The sequence below is a fragment of the Rattus norvegicus genome, chromosome 1 (genome assembly GCF_036323735.1).
Source record: "Rattus norvegicus strain BN/NHsdMcwi chromosome 1, GRCr8, whole genome shotgun sequence".
In the NCBI taxonomy this organism is placed as follows: domain Eukaryota; kingdom Metazoa; phylum Chordata; class Mammalia; order Rodentia; family Muridae; genus Rattus; species Rattus norvegicus.
The window spans coordinates 3,274,909-3,302,879 of record NC_086019.1 but is presented as its reverse complement, the minus strand read 5'-3'; the positions used below and the strand labels follow the sequence as shown (position 1 = coordinate 3,302,879).

Sequence of the window (27,971 nt, the reverse complement as noted above, 5' to 3'; positions counted from 1 at the left end):
TGACCACATTATGGTTGTGCAGTGACCACAATGAAGAGAAACGTGAATCTAACTCCCTGCAGCCACAGTTATAGAAGGTTTTGATCAACCAGACATTGTGGCATAAGCTTTTAATCCCAGCACTCGAGAGGCACAGGCAGGAAATCTGTGACTTTGAGGCCACCTTGGTCTACAGAGAATGTTCCAGAACAGCCAGGGCTATACAGAGAAACCAAACAAAAGAGAAGAAAACCTGAGGAGGGGAGCTGTTGTGTGAGTGCTGGGAACCCAGTCTGGGTACCTGAAAAGAGCAGCAGGTTCTCTTAATCTCTGGGTATCTGTTCACCCCTCAGAAGATGCTTTAATTAGAAAAAAGTTTTTGATTGCAGAACTTTCTTAAGTTCTAGTGTCACAGAGCTAAGGGGAAATGCTCAACCATCCTTCCCCACACGATAGTAATTGTCTTCAGTACAGAGAAAGTAGAAGGAAGGAAATGAGGCCGTGAAGGGGGGGTATCAGTGGAGTATCAGTGGAGAGACAATAGCAACAAGCAGTGGGACAGGAAAGAGCTTGTACCTGAGCCAGGGGATGATGCTGAAGGGACCTGGAGGGGCAAGAATGAGTCTGAGATGGAGAGGAAAAGAGGAAGTGAGGGAGAGGAGGCCGGAAGCCTGAGGGAGACTGAGGGAAGTTCTCAAGCTAGAGGAGAAGCACAGGAAACCAGTACAGCCAATATTTAGGGCCACCTACTTTGATGATCTCATGTGGACCGCCCAGAGTGACACTGCATGTGTGCATGGGCGTGCCACCTCCCTGGGTAGGGACTGGCCTGGTATAAATTTCTCTGACTCTGGTGGCAGGCTGCATCTGATCAAGGTGAAGGCACCAATTTTATTCTGTTTCTTTACTCTGTTCCCAAGGGACTCTGAGGACCCAGTTACTGCTGAGTGAGATGAAGGGACTGGGAGATGAGTGGGGTGTGGGAGCCCTGAAAAAGTGTCAAGGCCTCCAGGCACCCAGGAGTGATATGGATCTTGGGAGGGATGATCAGAGCCACAGGGCCCTGGAGGGATTTCCTTAGATAAGGACTAGGAACTTGCATGACTGGACCAGGAAAAGTCCTGAATTCACAGCCTGGATTTATTCTGAGCTGTGTCCTCTGTGTGCTGGGCTTTTGGAGGGGTTGAGGGGTGAAGGCAGGGGTGGTGGTTGGGGTAATACAGCAGATTTTCTCATTCTCTCTGCAGCTCCAGTCACACCATAGGCAGCAGGGTCTCAGGAAGGGCCATGGCAAAGGGAGCAACCAGCAAGTGCAATCATTCTCTCACTCTGAGCCTTTTGGTTCTGCTGAACTCTCTGGGCACCATGCAGGTAGATGGTGAGTTCTCAGGGTCTGCATGGAGTGGGGTTGGGTTACAGAATATGGACCTGGTTTAAGTCAGGAAGCTCACAACTGGGTTATGAGGAGGGAAGCTACAGGGCTTCTCTTTCTCTCCTTCAAGGACTAGGGGCCTTGGGCTCTCCCTAGCTCCACTCCACCCAGCCTTCACTGGTTTGAAGAAGTCAGGAAAAAGTTATGGTGTGGAGGGTGTGGGACAAGCTACATGGATGAATAGCACATCAGGCAGAAGGCAAAATCTGGTAATGCCCTCAGCACCATTGGGGTCTGCAGGGAGCCTAAAACCAATCTCCAGGCTGGCTATGCTGGGAACATTTCTGGGTTAAATGTTTTGAGATGTGTGGGTGGCCCCACCCATCAACTGGGGGCCATGCTTCTCTACTGGTGGTGGTCACTACAGGTTGTATCTCCCCTTTGTTGGATATTTCGGCTAAAGTCATGACCATTTGGTCCTGGGAGCCTCTTGCTTCCCTGGAGTCTGGGACTTTCTAGTGGCTACACCTAGTTCCCCATCCTCCACTGCTCCACGTGTCTACTCAATTTCCTGACCCTCTGTACTTCTCTCCTGTCCCTTCCATTGCCTGCTCCTGCTCACCCTTTTCCTTCCCTCTCTGCTCTCTCTCCCAGACCCCTCCCTCCCTCTGCCTCCTGTTATTGTTTTGTTCCCTGTTCTATGTAGGAGAGAAACAATTATACTTTGTCTTCCTACTTCTTAAGCTCTGAGAGTTTTCTTTAAACTAACACTATACACATTCACAGTAGCACCGAGGTATTGTTCCTGAGTGACAGGGCAATAATGAAGCTAGAGAGAAATAATCACTGCACTTCCTGGGGCAATCAGTGGTCTCTACTTGTTGTGACCTGATTGACCCTCCTAGGAAGTCAATCTGGGTCTGTCTTTGAGCTGGCTCACTTTTAAATTGTTTTAGGTATATTTTGATTTTATATGCATAATATCTTAACTTCATTATGCATGTGTACAATGTGTTTGCTTCTTGCCCTTGGAAACTACAACAGGGCATAGGACCCCCAGCCTAAAATAGAGTTACAGGCAGTTGTGAACAACCACGTGGTTTCAGGGAATAAATCTAGATCTTTGTCAAGAGCAACCAGTGCCCCATCCTCTGTGTCATCTATCTAACCTCACTGGTCTGGCTTTACATAGTTGACAGAGGATTTTTGGGGAGGACCCATTCATCTATAATGGATTTTCTTCATTACACTTTCTGGTTCTCCTTTTCTCCTCAAACTATACCTTTTGTATTTTTCCTTTCCCAGCTTTCTACTTTTCATTCCGCATAAGAGTAACTTCTAACAACCACAAGACAGGATGTGTTGAAATATCTTCTGCCAAAGCCATTAATCCTAAACTCTTTAATTTTGCCTTAGGCATATGTTCCTGGGGGTTGTGATAGTGGTGCAGGATGGGAGGGCAGAGCCACAAAGCAAACACATTCTTTGAAACAATATTACAAGGTCATTTTCTAGGACACTTTTCCTCTGAAACCAATACTAGGTTGTTATTATCTACATTTTTCAAGGCATCACTGTTGTCCATGGTTTTGCTCCTATGGCCCATTACACTCCGCTAAAATGATCAACTTCTTTGCTAATTCAAGGTTCAAAATTCCACATTCTGCCCACGAGCAGCTTGGTCAGGCTTCTCACGGCTATACCCCACTCCCTGGTACCTACTTTTATCTTGGTAGTGTGGTGGTTTGAATATGTTTGGCCTAGGAGATGGCACTTTTAGGACTTTGGCATTGTTGCAGCAGGTATGACCTGTTTGGAGGAAGTGTGTCACTGAGGGGGCGGGCTGTGAGACCCTTCTCCTAGCTGCCTTAGGACAGTCTGCTCCTCACTTATTTTGGGTAAAGATGTAAACCTCTCAGGATCTCCTGCACTGTGCCTGACTGGATGCTGCCATACAACTACCTTGATATAATAGACTGAACATCTGAACCTATAAGCCAGCTCCAACTACATGTTGTCCTTTATAAAGTTGCCTTGGTCGTGGTGTCTGTTCACAGCAGTAAAACCTTAACAAAGACAGTCAGTGTCCTGACTAAGGCACAGTGACCATTTTATTGGGGCTTGCATACCATTGGTCAGGACCATTTCTTTTTTCTCAGGTTGGGGAGCATGGCAGCACACAGGAATATATGGTAGCTGAGAGTTCTACATCCTTACCTAAATGCCACAGAAGACAGAGACTCTGGGTTACGAACTGGTTTTTCAAACTTCAGGCTAGCTCCAGTGACCCACTTCCTCTTCTTTGGCTACAACAAAGCCATACTACTGATTTCATTACTCATCTCTCTTGACATGTGCACTTCTTTGAGTCTTATTACACACACTTCAGTACAAGTTTTAGCGGTTCTAGATTCTGTTTTACATGTAGTACGGACTAGCCTCTCAACAGATTCCTGCCAGACATTTCTATGACACCTGGGCATTAGCTCCAGAGAATTCTGGTGGTTTGCTGATGACTAAAAGTCCTGTGTCCAAAGCATGAGGAGAAGGCTGAGTTTAAACTGTGTGCTTCCCAACCATGAGAACCTGAGCTGATCATTGGACCTCCTGTAAAAGGGCTGGGCATGGTGCTGTGTGCTTTCATTGTCAGGACTAGCAAGGCAGAGGCAACTCTCTATAACTTCGTTGCTCTCTGAAGATCTTTGGCTCCTGTAGGCTTTCACAGACACTGCATGCACATGGTACATAGAAACACAGGCAAATATTGATACACATAAAATAAAAATAAGTAAGATCTGAGTCCCTGGCAAGACTTTCAATCTACTTTGTGAATCCCAAGCATGTTAGAGGCCTTGTGTAATCAGCATTACTGTGGTATTTTTGTAAGACATTATCAAAACGTTGTTCTTACTAAAAGTTTGCTGTTAATACCATTCTAAGACAACTTGCTGCCCTCCTGCTCCTCCATACCCTCCTCCTCATCACCTTCATCATCACCATCATCATCATCACCACCATCATCATCATCATCTTTTATTGATGCAAATATTTGAAGGCAGGAATGCTTTCTTTAAGTCACCTTCATTATTCACAGCTCCTCAATTAGCAAAACAGATTCCTTTAATTAAACTTCGAAGTGGATTTTGTTTTTTATTGGATATTTTTATTTAGATTTCTTTTTTATGTTAGATATATTTTTATTGGGTATTTTTAAATTTACATTTCAAATGCTTTCCCATATCCTAGTCCCTAAACCCCCTATTTCATCCCACCTTCCCTTTATTTTATGAGGGTATTCACCCTCCCCAACTTCCCACCCCTTCCTGCCTACCTGCCCTGACATTCCCCTACACTGGAGGGTTCAGATCCCTCCTTGCAAGTGGATTAGGTGTGTGGTTTAATGTGGGAGAAGCTGAGACCTGGTGACCAACAGTGCTGTGTGACAGAGCCCAGTGGGAGCAGGGATGAGCCCTGAGCTCACAGCTGGCAGATCCCCTCTCCAAGATAAACTTGTACATTGCTTCAGGAGCTTCCCTCAACATCAGGCTCCATGTCGAATTTCCATGTGTACTATGATGCTTCCCTTACCCCTGTGTGCTCAGATAGATTTTCATCCCAGGAACATGGATGCTATCTGACATATTTTATTCTTTACTACCTGATAATAGTCACTAAAATTACTTCCAAGACAAATCACCTTGGTGACATAAACACCTTTGAGGAATAATAACAGTTAAATATGGGGTAGAATTAAGATCCAGAAGCTGCTGGACTTCTTGATTAGAGGCTTCTCCTCCTGATCCATCAGAGAGATTCTGAGTGCAAGAAAACTGTGACTTCTATGGACCCTTGCCCCACTTTGGACCTCACCTGCCTGTTTCTCTCACAGGTACAGACTCTCTAAGTTGTAACTTCACTGTCCAGTATAAAGTCTCACTTGGACAATGCTCAGTGAATGGAATGACTGTCCTTTGTTTTGACGATGTAAGGCAGAACTCACCTGTGTGTAAAACTGAAAAGAAGGGAAATGCTACTAAGCTGTGCAATGATTTGAACCAATGCCTGAGTTACAGTTTTTATGAAATGATGAAGCTGGAGTCAGGGCTATTCGAATCCAAGGGTGAGTATGAGACAGAATGCAAAGACAGAGGCTATAAATAAGAAAGAGGAAGAACAGAGCGTATGCAGGAAGGGGTTGCGGATGTTTCTGCATGTAAGAGCTGAATATTGACCCAACCTTGAGATACATGGTACCCAATGTGTGAGAAACAGCAAACCAAGGAGGAAAGTATACAGACCCTAAGCATGCAGAGAGTGACTGGATCACTGAGTGAGGATGATTCTATAAAGGGTGGAAGATGATGGTGTTGGGTGTCATTTGCAGGTAATCACACCTTGCGGGTCACTGTACAATCTCAATATAATCAAGGAGAATTCATGGATGGATGCTGGGCCTTCATGATTGATAGACAGTATCCCTTCTACTTTTATCCAAAAAATATGACCTGGAGAGAAAATCAGCCTAATGCTATCAAGACCATGAGTCAATGGGAGAATAACAGGGAACTATTCCAAAGTCTCAAGTTCCTCTCCACGGGAGATTTCAGTCTGTGCCTCAAGAAATTGTTGACAGACTCCAGAGAATTGACAAGTAAGTAGTTAATTAGATGACAACAAGGAAGCATCCACATGGGGGGGGTATGAAAATTCTAGTGACTTCCATATATACATGTAAGCATGTGTGCACAATGGAAAGTTTGATAGTCTGCCTGAGTCATTTCAGGTGGTCTTCCTCTGTAGGGAGTCAGTGATGGCCACTAGGATTTCTGTTCCCCATCTCACCTCCCTGTAGTAGGAAATTTAAATCCTGGCCTGGGTCTTCTACTCTGACTTAATCATAACATTTTTCAGACAGAGACACACTGAAAGGCTTTATCATTTTAACAACCCTCATGTAGTACAATAGCTGGGCAGCTGCCTACCCTCCAGGCTGTTAGAATCTGCTTCGTATCGATAATCCTGACCTATTGTTTACTATTTACCATGTTCCTTCTGGTCTCCAATTGTGCATGCTCTTTTGACCATTATCCCATGGATGCTTCTCCTTGCTCCCTCCTGCGCTTTCCTCTAGTCCATGGTAGCTTCTTCGTTTTTCGTCCTCCTAGTGATCCTGTCTCTTCTAAGTCCTCAAAACCTCAACCCCATCTATGTCTCTTCTGCCCAGCTATTGGTTGCTGTTATCTTTATTTATAGATCACAATTACCTGGGGGTAGAATGCAATTAATCAGTTTTAGGGGCTCAAATTAGCATAAGAATACAAGCAGCTTCAGGCCCATCCACTACACCTCTCAATGTTTCTCCTTCCCTGTTAAGCAGTGGCCCAGGCTCTAAATGGCCTGCCAGTGAGCCCCAAGTCTGTGTGCATCACTATAAACTTCCAGCCTTTTCTTGCTTCAGTATAGCTGCCTTCCCACCAGTTTTAACATCACTTTTGAAGGTTTCATTATTTTTCTCGGCACAATTAAACACCCCTAATTATGCCATCAACCAAAAAGTTCTAACCACAAGAAAAATGTCACATTGTTTGATGTTTCAGTAGACATTTGCTTTCTTTGATAGAGAAACAAACTCTGTAAGGACACTTTACATACACATTCTACTCATCTTTATATCCAGGGTTTGGGAAAATAGTTACTGCATTTGAAGTCCCTGGGCTGCACAGAGAGAAGTTGCTGATCGAGGTGTGTTTTTAGCTTCATTCGTATATTTTCTGATTTTTCTTTTTTAGGATCGACAATAAAGGCACCAGATACCACCCAACCTACATCTACCACCCAGAGTCCATCTACAGGGAATAGCACCCCAGCCATGTCTTCCAACCAGAGTCCATCTACAGGGAATAGCACCCAACCTACATCTACGACTGATTATCTAATTGTATTTGAGTTTACAGCAATCTTCCTTGCATTGATCGTGGTTTCTATGGAAAAAAAAAAGGTAAGGGAAGGGCTGTGTTCTCACTCTTCTTCTTGGTTTATAAATCAGGTAAGAACTTTGGAGACAGGTCCCAGTGGTTTGTTTAATCCAAGCCACTAGCTATTTCAGTGTCTCTCTGTCTGTTAGAATGAAGTCTCAGCTTAATCTTCAGCCCTCACTCCACGGTAATGTTGGAGATGATGATGGTTGGGTACAGGAGGCAACAGAGTCAGTTTAACTCTGCAGTCAGAGGAGGATGAAACAGTAAAGTCCTGCTGAGGGAACAGGGAATCCATGGATCCAAATAAGATTCAAGGAAAATGGAAATGAGGGGATTTCTCCTCATATCCAAGAAATGGTTCTCTCAAGACTGTGAGTAAAGTCTGTTTGCTTTCTGTGGATGACATGATCCAACATCACACAATAATTCTAATGAGTAGGGCCAAGTCTATACCTTAATAGCTCCTAGCTTAGGCCACCATTTAAGACAGAAGGATCCCAATGAGCAGATCTTTTAAGGAGTTGACATTGTGGGACAGACCTGTAATCCCTGCACTCAGGAGGCCCACGAAGAGGTCACCAAGTTCAAGGCCAACCTGGGCTGCTTGGTTACATCTGTATTAAGAACAAAGAGAACAATAAAACCCATTCATTTATTTAACTTGGCCACTCTACTTAGCCACAGTTCAGTGCACGTGGTACCATGATTCCAATGTCTCTGTCCTCTGAAGTTGAAGTCACCTGTGTTTATGCAGTTAATGTGAACCGAGTGTCCACCACTGTTGTTGTTAGCCTTTGCCACACAGTCTAGAGCTGATGTACAGGATTGTGATGAAGATTCCGATGTTCTAATTATTCGAATATGATCTAAAATATTTTCCCTATAGGCATATGGAGGTAAAAGATTTACATCTAACATCAGGTGACATCCCATATTTAAGTCAATATAATTATTTTTGAATAACATGTTGTCTGAAAATTTTTACCTCAAATGTATATATTTGGTCAGTCTTACAATTCCCATATCTGGAAAGCTGAGACAGGAGGATTGCCACAAGAATCCAGGAATGCAGTAGATTGTGCACTAAGCTGAAGTCCAGCTTGGGGGATAAAGTGAAGCTTTTTCAACATCTAACGTGAAATTAAAAAGACGAGCAAATACAAAATCTCTGCTATATTTTGCAGACCTTTCATATTTGCTGAGTTTTTCATATTTCTTTTTATTTTGTTTTATTTACTATCTTTGTTTCACTACACTTACAACTCCAGAAATATCTGAAGTCTTATCATAGTGGAGCTCACAGTGGCAGAAAGTTCTAGAAGGAAAAGTGAAAGAGAGAAGGATTGGGTAACTGGTTCCGTGGTCTGTGATATCGGGGAGTAGAGTGGGGGCTGCAGCTGATGCCCAGGCTCACACTCTAAGCCACACCCCTTTTGTCCTAGGTGCTTCCTGCTGCTCCCCTTCCTCTTCAGTATGAACTTCAGTCCCCATCACCAGCTGTATTGGAGGAATCTTGAACATATTTCTGTGGCTTCTCCAGCAAAGGAACATATTTCTGATGACATCTCAGAAAACCTTGCTGCTGACTTTGAACCAGACTGGTAGGAACTCAGGAGACTGATCGCTGTCAGAGCCTCACCAACCAGGGCATCAGGGTGCACTAGGCTGTTGCTGTGATGACTTACTCTTGCTCTGATATTCTTCTGTCTGACACTTACCTGATAGCACTGCAGAGCTGAAGCTCGGCATGGCTCTCAATTACTCCTCACTGCGTAAAACAAGGACTTGCCCTGGGTGACTCCATTTTACAAGCTGCAGTTGGCTCCCTCCTGAGTGCAATGCAGACATTGGAGGACATGACACCTCACTTTACACAGAGACACATGCCCACCCATTTCCCTCTCTGGTGCAGAGGCTGATAATTACCTTACTCCACAAAGTAAAAATATGTCGCCTCCACAGCTATCAAAATAGGTGGGAAGCAGTGCACACAAGTGCATCTCAAACCACATCAGAAACTGGCTCTGAGGATTTATCTCACCCTCGCCTGGAGCCCTGAAGAGGCCACCTGATCCTGCAAAAGTTATGTCACCCCAAACTTGTCCCCTGGCTGTTTGTGTCAGGGAACCTGCAGACAGAGAACTCCTGGCCATCTTAAGCCCTCAGCTCCACCCACACTGCTAATGTCTCCTCCTTGAATCACTGTCTCACAGCTCATCTGCTGCTCATGCTAATGTGGGTCTGCATCTCACCTGCTGGATCCTCAGTCCTGCACCTCACCTGTGTAGTTCACTCAGTGTTGAGGCCTGGTGCAGCCCTGCAGCTCTCCATGAGCTCCCTTCACAGCTCCTCTAACCTCCTGCATTGAGTCTGTCTGTGTGTCTGTTATCCCTCTGTCTCTGCCTCCTGTCTGGTCACTTTACACTCTAATGGCTAATTGTTCACTCTTCTGCAGCCATTCTGTGATCTAAGTCCATAAGATAACTGTGTGGTGTTCAATGTGTGATCTGAGAGTTTATATTAGTAATTTTCTCTGTAGTCAAAAAGCCCAGGTTGGCCAGGAGCCATTTGTCAAAGATAATTAGGACGTCTTGGCAATTACAGTCAGCGAATTGGATGGAGCTGGTAAATTAAGACATAGATGCGAGTACCTGTTTTCCTAGCATAACTCACTTATTCCGGATTTCATTCATAATACTTTAACCAATTAATGAGTAAACTGTCCATTGGGAGAGAAATTAGGAATACCCAACATTTTCAAACAAATGAAATGCTCAAAGAAATTCATCATCCCTTTGAAACCCTCGTCAACAGGGACTATGCTTGCTCCCCTGACCCAGTGCCTGCCTCACAGCACTGTGAAACCTCACACTGTGCAGCGTGAGATCTGATCTCTGTTTAAGAACAGAGGTGCATTCCCTCAGCCTCTCAAGAGGGGTGTGTCAGCAAAAATAAAAAACAAAGTGGAAAAGGAAGTAAGCAAACCTCAGATCACACATCAACGATAATTAATGTATATGATGGGCATATCAGTGTACTCTACTTCGAATTTATACTGTGTGAAAGAAAGCAAAGGGAAATGCTGACATCCATAAGGAAGATGAATGACAGACAATGGGATGTTAAATCCTCAAACAGTGACGCCTCTAGGGACACATAGGACCATAGACTGGAGTACGAACACACGACTATAACCGTCCTAGGCTAGAGTGCACTGACATGCCAGGAACTACCAGGGGCCATGGAATAGGCATAACAGTGTCACATTCAGTGACTGAAAATTCTATATACATTTTAGTAAGGAACAAGGGACAAAGAGCGAACTCAGTCATACAGTCCCTGCTCTTTCCATGTATGAGGACCTGACTTTTCTCCTCAGAACCCATGCACACTGTGGTGGCACATGCTTCTAATCACTGTGCAGGGGACAGCAAGAGAGACGTGCATCTCTGGGGCTTCCTCCTCAGCCAGTGTAGTTGAATTGGTGAGTTCCAGTAGGACTGACTCAAAACACAGTACATTGCATCCATGGCATTCTGAGAAGTGACATCCAGAGGTAAAGTGTAGTCTCCGTGAGTATATGACCGAGCATGCCCACATGTGTATATACACATGAGAAAATGATAGACACTGTGGACACAAACACAGCTAGAGACTTCTCCAGAGGCAATTCTCCAGAGAGGGAATGGGTGTTTTATATACTAGTTATGCAACATTACCTGGCCTTTTTATAAGAGGCAAACAGCTGATAATTTCTTTGGTAATAATTTTCATAGACTATCGTTCAACTACTGGCCTTTGGTTCTAGGGTTGGGTAGGATTCACCCTCTCGTTGTGTGAGGTATCATGAGAAACTGAGTCAGAATCTAAGCATTAGACTCTGGTTATTAAAAGAGGATGTTATGATTTTACTTTTGACGGGAGAACTCTTTGCATCTGCATTGCTGTCCTGAAAGCTGGGCAGATCATGTCATCAATGGATGATACAAATGCTTCCTTTTGGAAGGGGCGTATTGCTGAGAATGGTACATTGCGAGCCCGGTCTGGGGTTGTTGAACTCTCCTGGGTTCATACGACCATAAAACTTATGAAGGATAACCCTACATTTAGGAGAGGGGAAGGGTGATTGTTACATGATGTTGACATCACTCAGAGTTCAAGTGGTCCTCGGTGCTTACTGTAGGTGTCGGTGTAGATGGTAGTGATGGCTCATCCTGCCACAGCACTAACTCCATCACAGTGACTTCTAATCTAGACCATAGACATCATACTGGAGGGTTAAGTGAGACCAGACAAAGTCACCAAAGAGTTAAAACCAGAAATAGGCTGTGAGCAGGAATAAATAATTGTAACCCACAGTGATCAAAGGGGCAACTACCTTTTTTTTGGTTTCAAGACAGGCAGGAAGTATGACAATAGAAACTGACAAGCAGCAGAAATCCCAGAAATGGAGAAATAAGGGCTTCATAACCTGATATAAGGGCCTCGGATTAAATCCTGTTGTAATTTTGGCTTCTTCTTTTTCTGGAAGGTTTAAAACTCTGCACACAGAAAACCAGTCCATGCTTTGTGCTTTGCAAAATAGGTTTAGATGCACAACATTATCAAGTCTCACACTGTCGTTGGTTAATGTGCCTTTTCACACCCAGCTTCAATACCCTGGTGACATATATGTGGTGGTTGTATAATGCAATATTTCCTGTTTTCCCCACAAATTTAAATTATGTAATGTGTCAAATTTGCTTGCATTTGATGAATTAAAAAAAGTGAATTAAGTTTGTATATTCTCTAGCTTTTTTATCAGTCAATTTTCATTAAACACTTTGGGGGAAGGACATTATATCATGTAAACATTTCCACATACCATCTATTTGAAGGCAGAAAACAGATACTTCAAATCACATACTCAGGGGTCAACTCTGCCACACCACAAAACAACACACACACACACACGCACACACACACACACACACACACACACACACACACACACACACACTAGATTCCATATGTGAATAGGAGTTCACAGAAAAATGTCGACATACACAAGTTAGTCAACTAAGTCATCCTCAAAGATGTGAAATGCTGGAATGCCACAGGTCCCAAGTTATATTGTCTTCGGCCACCTTTAGTCTGCTTAGGTCCCTTGTGGCTATTAGATACAGCCTTAGAATTTATGAATGACCCTCAAGATTTTACCAATGTAGTAGCTAAGAATTTTATCAGACAGACATGTTATAGTATGACTAGGACTCTGACTGTGGGCCTCAGATATTCCCACCTATGTACTTTAAAGATAATTGATTTGTGACTTCCATGTTTCTTACTATATAAAGTTTATAAAATTGTTGGCAGATAAAATTGAGGGTAACCTAAATCTGTGGTCACCCTGATAGGTTGGCCATGATCTTTTAATTTTGTCTCCAGAAAAAGAGTACCTTTTACCCATTTGAGGGATGGTTTTCCGTTTTTACACATGGAAGCAACTCTCGGCAGTGTAGTAGGAAACATGAAGACCATATAGCATGATTAGATATATTAGAGTGCACCCTGAGTATGGATAAGGTGGAAGATGGGGGACTTGGGCCCATAGGTCATGCAGAACCTTGAAAAGGGGCACAGTGGAGCCAAGGAATGAAGTGAAGCCTCTTAGGGTAACTTGGGTTGGAGACAGAAGCTTCATTTGGCAGGAGTTGTTTGAAGGAGGAAGGACAGTTTCTAACTGTCCCATAAATTCCTGTACAATGTTCTGCAGGGGAATGCCTACATCTAAGCAAGGGAAGGAGTGTATGAGGCGGCCTAGTATTCTGAGGTTGAGAGGGAGGGAAGGGGAGAGAGGAAAAACAAAGGGAGCTCAGAGGGTGGAGACTGGGTTTGTGACAAGCCAGAGTTTGAGCAAGGTTTAGTGGGAGGATCTGCTGGGGTATACACCTGAGCATCCTGTCACACAGTCATGAAGGCTTAGCTATAAGGATTACAGAATGCTGGTCTGAATCATCACCAGATTGCAGATACAGCTGATGTGCCATCAGCAAGCCAGTGCTCTCCGTTTGAGAACGGGTCCTAAAGAAAAACTGTGTTACAAAAGACATACGTGTTTTCTGTAGGATAGTCTCAACTTCAAATCTAGCCAGTTTTTTAGGATAAATCCTGTGCTGAGTTAGAAGGCAGTGTAGCCAACAGACAGAGTTGGTTCAATCCAAGATGCAATACTTAACCTGAAAGTGCCCTCCCAGGAGAAGAACCCTCCTGGACCACAGTGCTGACCCTCAACTTCATTGCAGAGATGAACTGAGCAGATGGAGTGGCAGATTGGCATCAAGCACGTATTCTGGACACTTGCAACTTGAAACTGACAACAAGTCAGCTCTAAGAGTGTAGCGGTGAGTTTAATGTCAATTGCACACAAGATGGACTGATTAGAGCTGAGGGAGTGTCTAGTGAAAAAACTGCTGTTATAATATTGAGTTTTAGCCAATAGTATAGGGCATTTATTAGTTTAATGAGTCTTGTGGAAGGGCCCAGCATATTGTTGGTCAGGCCCGCACTCTTGAATGGTGGTCACGGGTTTTATAAGAAAGCAGTATGCAGGGTTGGGGATTTAGCTCAGCGATAGAGTGCTTGCCTAGCAAGCGCAAGGCTCTGGGTTCAGTCCCCAGCTCCGAATAAAAGGGAAAAAAAAAGAAAGCAGTATGAGTGATCACAGGGCAGCAAGAAATAAACGTCACCCAGACCCTCATCCATGGCCTCTTGTTTCAGTTTCTGCTTGAGGTCCTGTCCTGACTTCCTTCAGTGATAGATGATGATACGGAAATCTAAGTCAAACAAACCTTTCCATCCTAACTTGCATTGGTCACGGTGTTTCATCAGAGCAATAGCAACCCCAACTAGGACAGAAATTGGTTCAGCATTGTTGGGTGTTGCCGCCACAGACATGATGACATATTGTGGGGCAGAATTGTGGAAGAACATTGAAACTTTTAGCCAAAAAGTCCCTGAGTGTTGAGAGCTCAGGGAGCTGCTGTCCTGTAATAGGTTGAGGGAGAAGTCTTTTGGACACAGCTCATATGATGAGATCTGGCTTGTGAAGTTTAAGAGGGAAGCAAAAATTCCTCTACCAAAACATTTGTACAAAAAATCTGTTGTGTCTGGACAGCCGGAGCTGAAGAATGTGCTGCACTTAGTAAGAAATCAGAAGAGTACAGTAATCTTTTGCTTTATTGGGACAATGAGTGCTCTTACCTGAGCCTGAAGCATCAACTCAACAGTGATTAAAAAGAGATCAAGATCATTGAGGGGAATTCCATGAAGGGTTTCCTAAGAGTCAGCACACAGAAGCTTTGCTCCAGACAGGGCCTAGGAGTTACCTTGTGCTGGCAGCAGAATCTGTTACTGTGTAATAGTCTCCCAAGTGATATGGTTTGAGGCATGAAGGGGTCACACGGAGCAGCAGAGGCTCAGCATTGTAAAAACACAGGAGAGGAAACTGGCAAGGGTGAAGCCTCTGGAGCAGTCAAAGCCCCAAGATGAAGGAATAAAGAAGAGAAGCTGAGGCATCGTGAAAGAGCCCTGGAGGGCTGTAGGTGAGAGCGCAGTCCAGTTGCAGCAAGAGACACCAGTGTTTTGAAGATGCCAGTACCATGTGATGAGCAGAAGACCTGCCTCAGCAGGGTAGGGAAGACATCTGGAGCCTAGGAGACCAGCTGTATGCTATGTGGGGCCAGAGCTGGAGAAAAACCCAAGACAATTGGAGGATCTGGAAGACTGTGAGTGGATCCCAGACGTTGAATCCTGAGTTGTTTATCAGTGGAGACGGGTTTTGCTGTGTTTGTATTGCAATAGTGCTCTGGCTCTTTCCTTGTGAAATAAAAAGATACTAACTTAATTTTTTTAATGTAAGGCTGCAGTTAGAGACTTAACTTTTAAGAGATAATTTTCATTTTTAAAAATATTTATTCTTATAGATTGAACTTTTAAAGTATATGAATTGAGAGAGAACATGGGAGTTTTTATGTTATTTGTGTTTTGTTTTGTGGTATTACATGAATGTGCCATGTTTTCGATAAATGAGACAGATTTTGATTAAAATAAATAAAATGAATAAATAAATAAAGTAATAAAAATAAATTATTGTGTTGTTTTTGTACATCAAGGGGATAAGGACTCAGTTGTGCTAATAATTTTAATTGTCACGGTGACAGAAGCTAGAGTTTAATCCTAACACTCTTTGTGGCATGGTGTTTCATGATAACATTAGTAATCCTACCCAGAGGGGACTCACTGTGCAGCAGAGAGCAAAACCCTGATCACCTAGAGTTCCTTGCATCAGGGTGTCTGTTGAGAAATCAACGTGGTGGACACAAATGTCAGTCCAGAGGGAGGATGAGGAGATTCCCACATTGTGTTTCAGGATTCTGGAAATGAATTTTGCTCCCCCTTCACTGCTAGAGTCCATGAGAAATGAAACATTAGCCCATAAGTCTTCCACAGAAGTCTGGCAGTCAGTCTTTGGCTTACATCATGATACATCTCGACCCTTGACAGATTGAGGAGGTTCAAACTCCAACATGGAGGCCACTGGATCTCCCTGAAAAGTCTCCAGACAGAAATCTTTAGATGTCCATGACTGCTCCAACCACCACCACAGGGAACAGAGGAAAAGGAGGAAGTCAGGAAGAGAGTTTTCCAACAAAGTCACCCATGATTTGCCTCATGGGCATGAGTCCAAAGCATGGGCAAAATATTACTTAAATCAAACAGTATATAAACCCACCCAAGAGTCAAGAGTCATGGCATAGGAGTCAGAAGAAAGGATGTGAGAGCAAGATGGGGTGGAATGATGTGAAATGCTGTTCTCCAGCCATGAACTCACCGTCGCACTGCTGGCTGCTCAGCAGAACTGTGTATGGGCTTGGTCCCTGCACAGATACACACACACACACACACACACACATATGAAAGCAGAGGTAGGAGAACCTTAAAGAAAGTCATCTCACCCGCGGATCCCGCCCGCAGCAGCTCTCTGCTCCCAAACACCGTGGGAGAGAGACCTCACCGCCTGGTCAGGTGGGCACTCCTGAGGCTGCAGAGCAGAGGAGACCACCAACACTGCCCACCCCTGCCCACATCCCTGGCCCAAGAGGAAACTGTATAAGGCCTCTGGGTTCCCGTAGGGGAGGGCCCAGGAGCGGCAGGACCCCTGCGCCTGAGACACCGCTGGAACCTGAAGGAAACAGGCCGGATAAACAGTTCTCTGCACCCAAATCCCGTGGGAGGGAGAGCTAAACCTACAGAGAGGCAGACACGCCTGGGAAACCAGAAGAGACTGCACTCTGCACACACATCTCGGACGCCAGAGGAAAACACCAAACGCCATCTGGAACCCTAGTGCACGGAAGCTCCCGGAAAGGGCGGCACATATCTTCCTGGTTGCCGCCGCCGCAGAGAGCTCGTGGGCAGCACCCCATGAGCAAACTTGAGCCTCGGGACCACAGGTAAGACCAACTTTTCTGCTGCAAGTGACCTGCCTGGTTAACTCAAGACACAGGCCCACAGGAACAGCTGAAGACCTGTAGAGAGGAAAAACTACACGCCCGAAAGCAGAACACTCTGTCCCCATAACTGGCTGAAAGAAAACAGGAAAACAGGTCTACAGCACTCCTGACACACAGGCTTATAGGACAGTCTAGTCACTGTCAGAAATAGCAGAACAAAATAACACTAGAGATAATCTGATGGCGAGAGGCAAGCGCAGGAACCCAAGCAACAGAAACCAAGACTACATGGCATCATCGGAGCCCAATTCTCCCACCAAAATAAACATGGAATATCCAAACACACCAGAAAAGCAAGATCTAGTTTCAAAATCATTTTTGATCATGATGCTGGAGGACTTCAAGAAAGACGTGAAGAACTCCCTTAGAGAATGAGTAGAAGCCTACAGAGAGGAATCGCAAAAATGCCTGAAAGAATTCCAGGAAAACATAAATAAACAAGTAGAAACCCATAGAGAGGAGACACAAAAATCCCTGAAAGAATTCCAGGAAAACACAATCAAACAGTTGAAGGAATTAAAAATGGAAATAGAAGCAATCAAGAAAGAACACATGGAAACAACCCTGGATATAGAAAATCAAAAGAAGAGACAAGGAGCTGTAGATACAAGCTTCACCAACAGAATACAAGAGATGGAAGAGAGAATCTCAGGAGCAGAAGATTCCATAGAAATCATTGACTCAACTGTCAAAGATAATGTAAAGCGGAAAAAGCTACTGGTCCAAAACATACAGGAAATCCAGGACTCAATGAGAAGATCAAACCTAAGGATAATAGGTATAGAAGAGAGTGAAGACTCCCAGCTCAAAGGACCAGTAAATATCTTCAACAAAATCATAGAAGAAAACTTCCCTAACCTAAAAAAAGAGATACCCATAGGCATACAAGAAGCCTACAGAACTCCAAATAGATTGGACCAGAAAAGAAACACCTCCCGTCACATAATAGTCAAAACACCAAACGCACAAAATAAAGAAAGAATATTAAAAGCAGTAAGGGAAAAAGGTCAAGTAACATATAAAGGCAGACCTAACAGAATCACACCAGACTTTTCGCCAGAAACTATGAAGGCCAGAAGATCCTGGACTGATGTCATACAGACCCTAAGAGAACACAAATGCCAGCCCAGGTTACTGTATCCTGCAAAACTCTCAATTAACATAGATGGAGAAACCAAGATATTCCATGACAAAACCAAATTTACACAATATCTTTCTACAAATCCAGCACTACAAAGGATAATAAATGGTAAAGCCCAACATAAGGAGGCAAGCTATACCCTAGAAGAAGCAAGAAACTAATCGTCTTGGCAACAAAACAAAGAGAGTGAAAGCACACAAACATAACCTCACATCCAAATATGAATATAACGGGAAGCAATAATCACTATTCCTTAATATCTCTCAACATCAATGGCCTCAACTCCCCAATAAAAAGACATAGATTAACAAACTGGATACGCAACAAGGACCCTGCATTCTGCTGCCTACAGGAAACACACCTCAGAGACAAAGACAGACACTGCCTCAGAATGAAAGGCTGGAAAACAACTTTCCAAGCAAATGGTCAGAAGAAGCAAGCTGGAGTAGCCATTCTAATATCAAATAAAATCAATTTTCAACTAAAAGTCATCAAAAAAGATAAGGAAGGACACTTCATATTCATCAAAGGAAAAATACACCAAGGTGAACTCTCAATCCTAAATATCTATGCCCCAAATAAAAGGGCACCTACATACGTAAAAGAAACCTTAATAAAGCTAAAAACACACATTGCACCTCACACAATAATAGTGGGAGATTTCAACACCCCACTCTCATCAATGGACAGGAGCCGGATGTAGATCGCTCCTGAGAGACACAGCCAGAATACAGCAATACAGAGGCGAATGCTAGCAGCAAACCACTGAACTGAGAATAGGACCCCCATTGAAGGAATCAGAGAAAGAACTGGAAGAGCTTGAAGGGGCTCGAGACCCCATATGTACAACAATGCCAAGCAACCAGAGCTTCCAGGGACTAAGCCAATACCTAAAGACTATACATGGACTGTCCCTGGACTCTGACCTCATAGGTAGCAATGAATATCCTAGTAAGAGCACCAGTGGAAGGGGAAGCCCTGGGTCCTGCTAAGACTGAACCCCCAGTGAACTAGACTGTTGGGGGGAGGGCGGCAATGGGGGGAGGGTTGGCAGGGGAACACCCATAAGGAAGGGGAGGGGGGAGGGGGATGTTTGCCAGGAAACCAAAGAATTATTATTAAGTATTAAATAAATTAAAAAAAGAAAAGAAAAAAAAAGAAAGTCATCTAAGGGGATTGGAAAGGAGAGGTTGATACAAGAGTTGATATGACTGATTTATGTCTCATGTATATATAAAACCAATTGTCTTGGTGACTTTCCCATCAAATAACTGCATGACATATGTCACCTACATATGAGAAGTATGGGCCTGTGTGTGTAAATGTTAATGGTTATCCCTGCCTTTGCTTCAGAATCTTAACGAAGGCAGTTAGTTGAACATATTGCCTAATATGGAATTTCCATAAGAGGCTTGATTCTATGACCTCTGTGAGACTCAGTTTGTGTACCCCAAAGGCCTGTGTCTGACATCATAAAATGACTTTGAGGGTTGAGACTGTTTGTAAAGCATGGATGTAAAGTCTAACAAGGTCTATAGTAATCACTCTAATGTGTAGGTCTACTACTCTCTGATGTTATTACCTGAGACCCAGTGGAAAGTCTTTCACTTGAGAGCTCTAAGGGCCTGGAAGGCTTTGACATTGAGTTTGCTATTTGAGAAACTGACGTTGTCAGGGCTTAAGGAATTATATCACTAGGTTACTGACCCATCAAAGCCTATACAAACCATGGTAAAAGGAAAGTCTCTCTTCATCTGCTTCCTTGTCCACACTTACTAGTATGTCCCTCTATTCACAAACATTGAAATCTACTTCCTTGGAATTCTTGAATAGACTGAGAAATAGCTGAGACATCCAGTCCCATGAACTGGACAATTTCTGGATTCTTGGATGTTCACTACATAGGCATCAAGGTGGGATTATGGCCTGTAAGTCCTTTTTATAAGCCATGTGTGTATATATATATATATATATATATATATATATATATATATATATACATATACATATATATATATGTGTGTGTGTGTCTGTGTGTGTGTGTGTGTCTGTGTGTGTGTGTGTCTGTGTGTGTGTGTCTTTGTGTCTGTGTGTCTGTGTGTTTGTGTGTGTGTGTGGTGGCTATTCATGGCTGTCAACTTGATTACACTTGGAATTCATATCCCAAAATGGAACATCTGAGAGGGATTTTGGATTAATTACAAGTAGAAAAATCTAATTTTAAATAAGTTATTTAATGTTTGAAGACATACCTTTAATCCAAATCTTTTCATCTGGGAAAACCCATGTTTCATATAGGCCACACCATCTTCTAGAACTGCTATAAGCACATGGAAGAAGTATACTTTTTGTATTTTCCTGATTACTCTGGCTTTGTTAGCAAGTCCATTAATTCACTGTCATTTGTGCCTACCACTTCATTATTCTGAAACTGAAGACCACCTGAGACATCGAGCCTTGTGGACTGAGCAACATCTGGATCTGTGGTCTTTCCATTCATAGGATTGAATAGCCATTGTTGGATTAGCTGAACCCCAGCCTGCATGTCTTCCTTGTAAATCACCTTTATAGAGAGAGAGATTCATTCTATATATTGTTAGATTAGAAAACCCCGACTAACACTTCTGTCATGTGTTTAAGACCATGTAGATTTTACAAGAGGTTAATTTTTTTTCATGTGATTAGTAGAGGTTCATTCACAGTTACATTGAGAATTTGGAAATCATTGTTGCTTCCATTAATTTTCTCATTCAGGAATACTCTCTGCTAGAATATATAAGCATATTGCTGTCTGTGTGGTTTCCCTTATAAACAATAAAGACATTTCTTTTCTTATGACTCATCCTGCTTGTTACAGAATGCATGTGGACCATGTCTACCCTCTGTACTCTCTATGATCTCTTTTATCAAGAGGAGAGATGTCATATCAGAACCATGGGTGCTTTTGACTTGTCCTATTGTTCTCTGTTCTATCTGGGACCCAGATGACCTGGGAACAAGAACCAACATCATGACTATTGTCTTAGCCCTCAATCTTCACCCACATCAGCCTCCATAGGTGTGTTGAAGAAACACCACACCAGTCCTTTGAAATCCAGCCAGTGGAGAGCATTGAAACCTTGACCTAAATTGGACTCTGTTAAAATTCCTTTCATTTCCCCAATAACTGAGATGCTAAAAAAATTGGTAAAATGTACAGGCAGTTGTCTTGATCAAGTAAGATATTTATGATTTAACCTCCATGTTCTTGAGACAGAATTTCACATTGTAGCTCTAAGTGTTCTGGAATTCTCTAAGTAGACCAGGCTGGTTTCAAATCCACAAAGATCTTCCTGCCTATGCCACCCAAGTACTGGGATGAAAGGCACAAGTCTCCACACCTGATCCCACACCCTGTTTAAAGTAAAGTTTCACACACTTTTTGTGTGTATGTGTGGAGTATTCACCAAAGAAGACCGCTCAGACATGGGTTTTAAGCACATATAATAATTTATGTTAGTCAGTGATCACAGCGATTGTGTGAGATCCCAGTGCAGCACTGAACCTGCTTCAGGGTGAGCTTTTAAGCACAAACCCTCTATCCTGTGTTGAGGTACTTCAGGTAACAAGAACAGTTAGCTAAACAGTTAGCTGGGCTAGAGAGATGACTCAGTGGTTAAGAGCACTGACTGCACTTCCAGAGAACCCCAGTTCAATTCCCAGCAACAGGGTGGCTCATAAGCACCTGTAATGGGATCCCATGCCCTCTTCTAGTTTGTCTGTAGATAACGACAATATACACACATACAGGAAATACATAAATCTAACCAACAACAACAACCACAACCACAACAACAACAACCCAGTAAGCTAGAAGTAGAACTACAGAAGCCAAAAAGCAAGAGTAGACCAGTTAGATAGTTCCTTAACTATGGCCTTAGATAGACTAGACCTTTCTTTTAGTTTGGGCAGGTGATGCTGCCTAAGTCTTGAGTCCTACAGTTTGAATGGCACTTCCATTAGGTCTGGTGGCCTGCTATCCTCTGGGTCCTATTACAACATCCCTGTGTCTTACTTTAAACTTGTGGTGTTTATCCTGATATCTTTCTCTTGTTTTCAGTAATCCTTACTTTAGGACGAACCTTATTTAAAAACCTTTCTTGTCACAAACATTTTTTTCAATAAAACAAATACCTATTACCTTCTGTGTTTCTCGCTACAGCTATAATTACTTTACGTCATGGTTTCAGTTATAGAATCCTTGACGTGAATTAGTATTTATTCAAAGAGCCACAAATCTTGACAAAGGCCACATCTGATCTTTTTCCTTTAATAATAGGTATGAATTTATTAGTACTTAATTATAAAGAACTTCAGATAGCTGGGCTTGGGGGTGCACACCTCTCATCCCAGCTTCTGGGAGGTATAATCACATGAGTTCTAGGTCAGCGTGGTCTACAGAGCTAAGAGCAGAGCAACTGGGGCTATACAGAGACTGTCTTGGTAAATCAAAATAATGAAAAAGAATAAAGGAATTTGCAAATCTCAGGAAAAAAAATCATACAGTGAAATTAATCAGACTCAAAGTCCACTATCATTATGAAAGGAAACTCAAAAGATAGTTTACATAGTCTTAGTTCACTTCTATGCAGTTAGAATAGCCATTCTTACTAGTAATTCTTGAATTTAGTAAGAGAATGCTGTCAAAGTTCATATTATTATCAGTTAATCCATTTCAACCTGTAACTGAGGCCTGGAGACGTGGGTAGGTATTTATGAGCACCGGCTGCTCTCACAGAATTCCCAGCTTCATTAATTCCCAGCATCCACCTGTGGCTCATCACCACCTACTACCGCAGCTGCAGAGGATGCTCTGGCCTTGGTTGGTCCTTGCATTTAACACACAACAAATCACCCAGTGCCATTGATTGTATGTATGAGATGTGTGATAGGTCTTTGCTATGTAAGGTCAAATTTACAGCACCATTTTGTGATTTAATGAATTGACAGAAGAACAAAGCTCAAATACTCTCTTGTTCATGTAAAATGAATTTAAAGTGACCCTTCTTTGGTGGTCTTTCTTGTATAATCATGTAATATATATAGAAACTTTAATCCTAAAGAAAACAAATATATCAAATTGCAGTCTCAGCTAACAGGTAGAACTAAGAACAAAGGGCATAGGATGTATTTAATTTAAAGTAAAACCTCAAAGGATATCAGAGATGATTAGGGTTAAACTGTGTTTGGCTGTGTTTGACTGAAGGTGAGGGCTTGTGGGGGGGAGCATTCATACCACAAAACAGAACTTAACCCACACAAGCGAGTAGTCAGCATTAACTGTTCTCTCAGTTCCTGGCAGCAAGGATCGAGGCCAGTGCATAAGGAGAAAATACTGGGGTGAATCAGGCAACAATCATTAGGTGTCACTTCACTGCTGCAAACTCTAGTCTGCTTATGTCACAAAGCTAGCAGACACAGGGAGGAGGAGGACTAAGGCAGAGTGCACACACCATGCAATAGTACCTTTCCTTCATGGTGCTACATGGCATTTAGCCTGGGGTCACTTAGGGGGAAACCAGAGGCAGGTGAACTGAAGTGTCCTAGAAGAGATTTTTAAAAAACAGTGTGAACTCAGAATGTGGATGTAGAAACTAGGGGTCACGTGTGGGGAGACAGGGGTCAGGAACTGTCTGAACACACAGCCCAGTTTTCTGTTCCATGGTACTCAGTGCAGTCAGCACTCTGCAAGAGCAACTTGGGCTGTGCTTTCTCTTGGCAGCTGAAGTCATCCCAGGACCCTGCTGTTGTTGTAAAAATGTAAAAATTAAAAAAGTATGGTTGTCTTTTATCCCCCACTAGGTCTGGCACCTCAGTAACCCAAGATATCTGCTGGATATCTTAATTCTCAGTCAGCAAGTGTCTCACCCGCTTTGCTCCATTCTATATCACACTGCCGAAGGCATCTCTCTTAGCCTGACAGCAATCTCTCTACCTATCTAGTTCCTAAGGCAGGTTTCCATGCCAGAAACACACATCCCAACTCCATAGCAGCCCAGAGCAGCTGCCGCACACTTTCTTACACTTAAATCGCTACATGAAAGAACACACAACACAATAACCTTTGACCCAATTGATAAGATAAACACCCACCTAAACATACAAAGGCCAATACACATCCATGCCTTAAAAACACTAATAACAACCTGTAAATACACAGAGCAGAATCTTAATGTCAGCCTCCATTGTTGTCCCTCTGCTTCTCTCCCTGTCCTCCTGTCTCTTCCTCCTCTTCTGTTCTAGTTCCCTCTTCTTCCTTTAAACTTTCCCCCAGCCCATCCTTCCTTCTCGTCCAGTGACAGGCCTCCTTCTATCTTGTACCTGCCTCACCTCTGACATCATCCCACATTTCACCCTTTTTGTCTAGTTAAAAAAAGAAAACATTTCTCTTAAATATGAGAACAACTATTATCATTTTGTAATTAAAAGCATAAAATATATCTAACACCCAGTCCAACACTACATCAGTTAAACAGAACATTTAGTTATCCATTCCAGCTTAGGAAAGGCTTAAAATCTATATTATATATTGCTAGCTTGTATACTATCTGATAACTATCCAATAAAATATGTATTTTCAGAGTTAAACAGCCTGATAGGCTATGAAACTAGAATCAGTCTTCAACCCCATCAGAAGTCTGAGAACGACCAAATATCTATATACATAGGAAGCCTAACATGGCTTCCAGAACTGAGAGGTTGTAGAGACAAATCTCCACTAGCACAGTCGCCTGTTAGCAACATGTGAGTGCAAGTCTTCAGCCTTCTGGCCCAAAATCAACTGACTGACTCTTGAAATGCAGATTTTGAAGGGCTAATCACCCTGTCTTGGCAGAGTTTATCAGGCAACTATTCTGCATAATTTGTCCTTTTCTGGACAGTATTAGTCTGCAGATGAAACAGGCAGTTTTGTCCAGTGGCTGCCCAGCCACAAAGTATTGCCTCACCTGGATGTAGAGATGTTCACAATCTTCATTAAATCTGCCAACAATTAGGAGCAGATATGTCTTCATTAAGTCTGCCAACAGTTAGGAGCAGATATGTCTGAAGAAAAGATAAATAACTTTAAATCTCAAACTTTGTGGATTTCTGACATTTGTGAAAACCATCTATGTATATGAGACAATCTGGACTGTTGTCTTTATATCTTAATATTATCTTGAAAGTACTCTAGCAAAGTCAGAGCCATGAATTTGCTCTTTGACCCTTAACTCACAGGTGTAATCAACTCAGAAATTTATAATGGCATCATTAGAAGGACTGGCTATAAACCTTGCACTTTTAAACTCTTTTAACAAACAAATTGTATACCAAAACAAAGATATGATTTTAGCTTAGTTACCAAATGAGATTATGACTGTACAACTCAATCTAGCTAATTCCTCCCTGTTAAATTACAACTAATTTCAAATTCCTCATAAAAACAACTTTAGAATAACCACTTTCAGTTCCCCAAAAGTCCAGGGAATTGGGGCGACGACTCCTCCATAACTTCTTCAAGCTGATCATGGGCTTTGAGATATCCTTGGGGATAGGGGACAGGAAGAATGAAGCAAATGCTGAAGCCAGATGTGTCCTGACTGGACCCAGATGAACGTCCTTGAGACCAGGAATCCAAGAAGGTGCACACTGCAAAATACAGCTCTCAAGACAAAAGTTTAGAATCGAGATATCTTTTGTTTGTTCAGATTGATGTCTCCTAAATCATTTTTTTCAGGTGGTCTACCTCTATAAATCTGATCAGTATGACTCTGTGAGCTTTCCAGAGCCTAATCACACTTTTTAAAAACACAAAGACAAAATCTTTCTCCCAAAATACTGTGTTTCTTAGTAACCAGAAAAGGTTGTATCTTGCACTCTCTCCCAGAGTAATAATATAACCATAAAACTCAAAGTCACACCCATTATGAAGATTAAACAATAGTTTAAAAAGGAAATAAGCTAAACAATGAGCCTGATAAGCTTTTGTACTCTAGGATATCAGGAAATGAACCCAAAATTCCCGTTGAGCCCACATTAAGAGAATCTGAGCTTCCTCTTGTGGTAAATACCAAAAGTAACCACAAACCCTCAGTAGCTGGCATCAATGAGCCGTATGGCCTTTAGCGGGGTAATTCATAAAACAAACTAAACACCTTCTATCAATTCTATTACCAATAAGCAACGCATCAAACCAGGACTTTAGCCTAAAATATACCCATCTGTTAATCTCTCTTCCTGGAGCCACAGACCTTGGCCCAGGTCTGTGCAGTTCAAATTACTCTCAACAACATAGCCTTCCATATTCCTACTAGGATGGGACATTAAGCCCCATTTAAAGCATTCCAGTTCTTTCAAAATCCAAAGTCCCTGATTCCACATTCTTCTACACAAAATCATTTTCAGGCCAACCAAAGCAATGCCCTAGTTTCTTGTATCAACTTCTGTTTTAGTTAAGGTTCTACTGCTATGAACAGACACCATGACCAAGGCAACTCATATGAGGACAACATTTAATTGGGGCCGGCTTACAGGTTCAGAGGTTAAGTCGATTATCATCAAGGTGGGAGTGTGGCAGCATGCAGGCAGGCATGGAGCAGGCAGAACTGAGTCTACATCTTCATTTGGAGAATGCTAGTAGAATACTGACTTCCAGGCAGCTAGGATGAGTGTCTTAAACCTCACACCCACAGTGTCAACCTATTCCAACAAGGCCATGTCTCCCAATAGTGCCACTCCCTGGGCCAATCATCTACAAACTGTCACACATAGGGTTACTAGTGCCCTGATGAAACAACATGACCAGAAACAACTTTAGGAGGAAAATGTTTAGTTGAGTTAGACTTCCACATCATAATCCATCACTGCAGGAAGTCAGGACAGAAACTCAGATAGGGCAGGAACCTTGTTGTGGTTTGGTCTGTGCTGTGTATACAAAGACTAAATCCTAACTCCAAGATCTGATTGTTCCCTAATTTAAAGTTTTTAGTTAAGTAAAAGTGGCTATATCCAGTTACTGGGGAAAATAGAGGGAGGAGGAGAAGCTTTGGTTACTGGGCTGAGGGGTCACAGGTAGGGACGGTGAGAGGAAGAAGGAGAAAGGAAGGAGGAGGAGAGAAAGAAGATGGAGACAACAGGAAATCTCCATGAGACAAGATGGACCAGGGGCACATGGCCAAGTGAAATGCCCTTGAGGACAGACTGATGGAGCAAAAATTATCCAGACAAGACTCAAACTGTTAGGACTTGGGGAGCTTAGCTGGGAATTAGCCAGTCTAGCATAATAAAAAAATAGATTAGAGTTATTTTGCCCAATAGTTTTGATAAAGCTGATTAAATAAATCTAGTAGGCTTCACTCTCACTCATGAGCTAGCTAGGGATAGAAATGAGTATTTACTTTTTAAAATGTATTAACAGGACTTGGAGCAGGAACTGAAGAAGAGGCCATGGAGGATTGCTGCTTACTGTCTTGACACGGTGGCTTGATTGTTCAACCTAACTGCTTTCTTTCATTCTTTCCTTCTATCTCTGTTTCCTTCCTTCCTTCCTTCCTTCCTTCCTTCTTTCCTTCTTTCCTTCTTTCCTCCCTTCCTTTATTTCTTCTCCTCCTTCTCCTTTCCCTCCTCCTCCTCCTCCTCCTCCTCCTCCTCCTCCTCCTCCTCCTCCTCCTCCTCCTCAGCCTTCTTAAGCCAGAGTTTCTCTGTCTGGTTCTGCCTGTCTTGGAACTCACTCCAAAGACCAGGCTGGCCTCAGACTCCACCTTATTCTGCCACCTAAGTGCTAGGATTAAAGGCATGTTCCACCACAACCCATCTTTAGCCTGCTTTCTGATAGAACCAAGAACTACTTGCCAAATGATTAGCACCACCCATAATGGTCTGAACCCTCCCCCATCAATCACTGATTTAAAAAGCAAACCTCCCCAGAG

At 42.8% G+C, this 27,971-nt stretch overlaps 1 protein-coding gene across 2 annotated transcripts; it reads left to right on the top strand.

Annotated features, from left to right (window-relative positions):
* The first annotated feature begins 775 nt into the window (after positions 1-775).
* LOC108348301 (histocompatibility antigen 60b-like) lies at positions 776-12,569 on the top strand. 2 transcript variants are annotated; one of them, XM_039098357.2, is made up of 6 exons: positions 776-855; positions 1,227-1,357; positions 5,241-5,471; positions 5,736-6,002; positions 7,141-7,349; positions 8,772-12,569. In XM_039098357.2, exons 2-6 carry the CDS (start codon positions 1,267-1,269, stop codon positions 8,844-8,846), a joined length of 873 nt encoding a protein of 290 aa, XP_038954285.1. In that variant the 5' UTR covers positions 776-855; positions 1,227-1,266; the 3' UTR covers positions 8,847-12,569. The 2 variants fall into 2 exon arrangements, with proteins under 2 accessions (XP_038954285.1, XP_038954287.1); XM_039098359.2 differs by lacking the exon at positions 5,241-5,471 and having other exon boundaries at positions 8,772-12,568.
* The last annotated feature ends 15,402 nt before the right edge of the window (positions 12,570-27,971 follow it).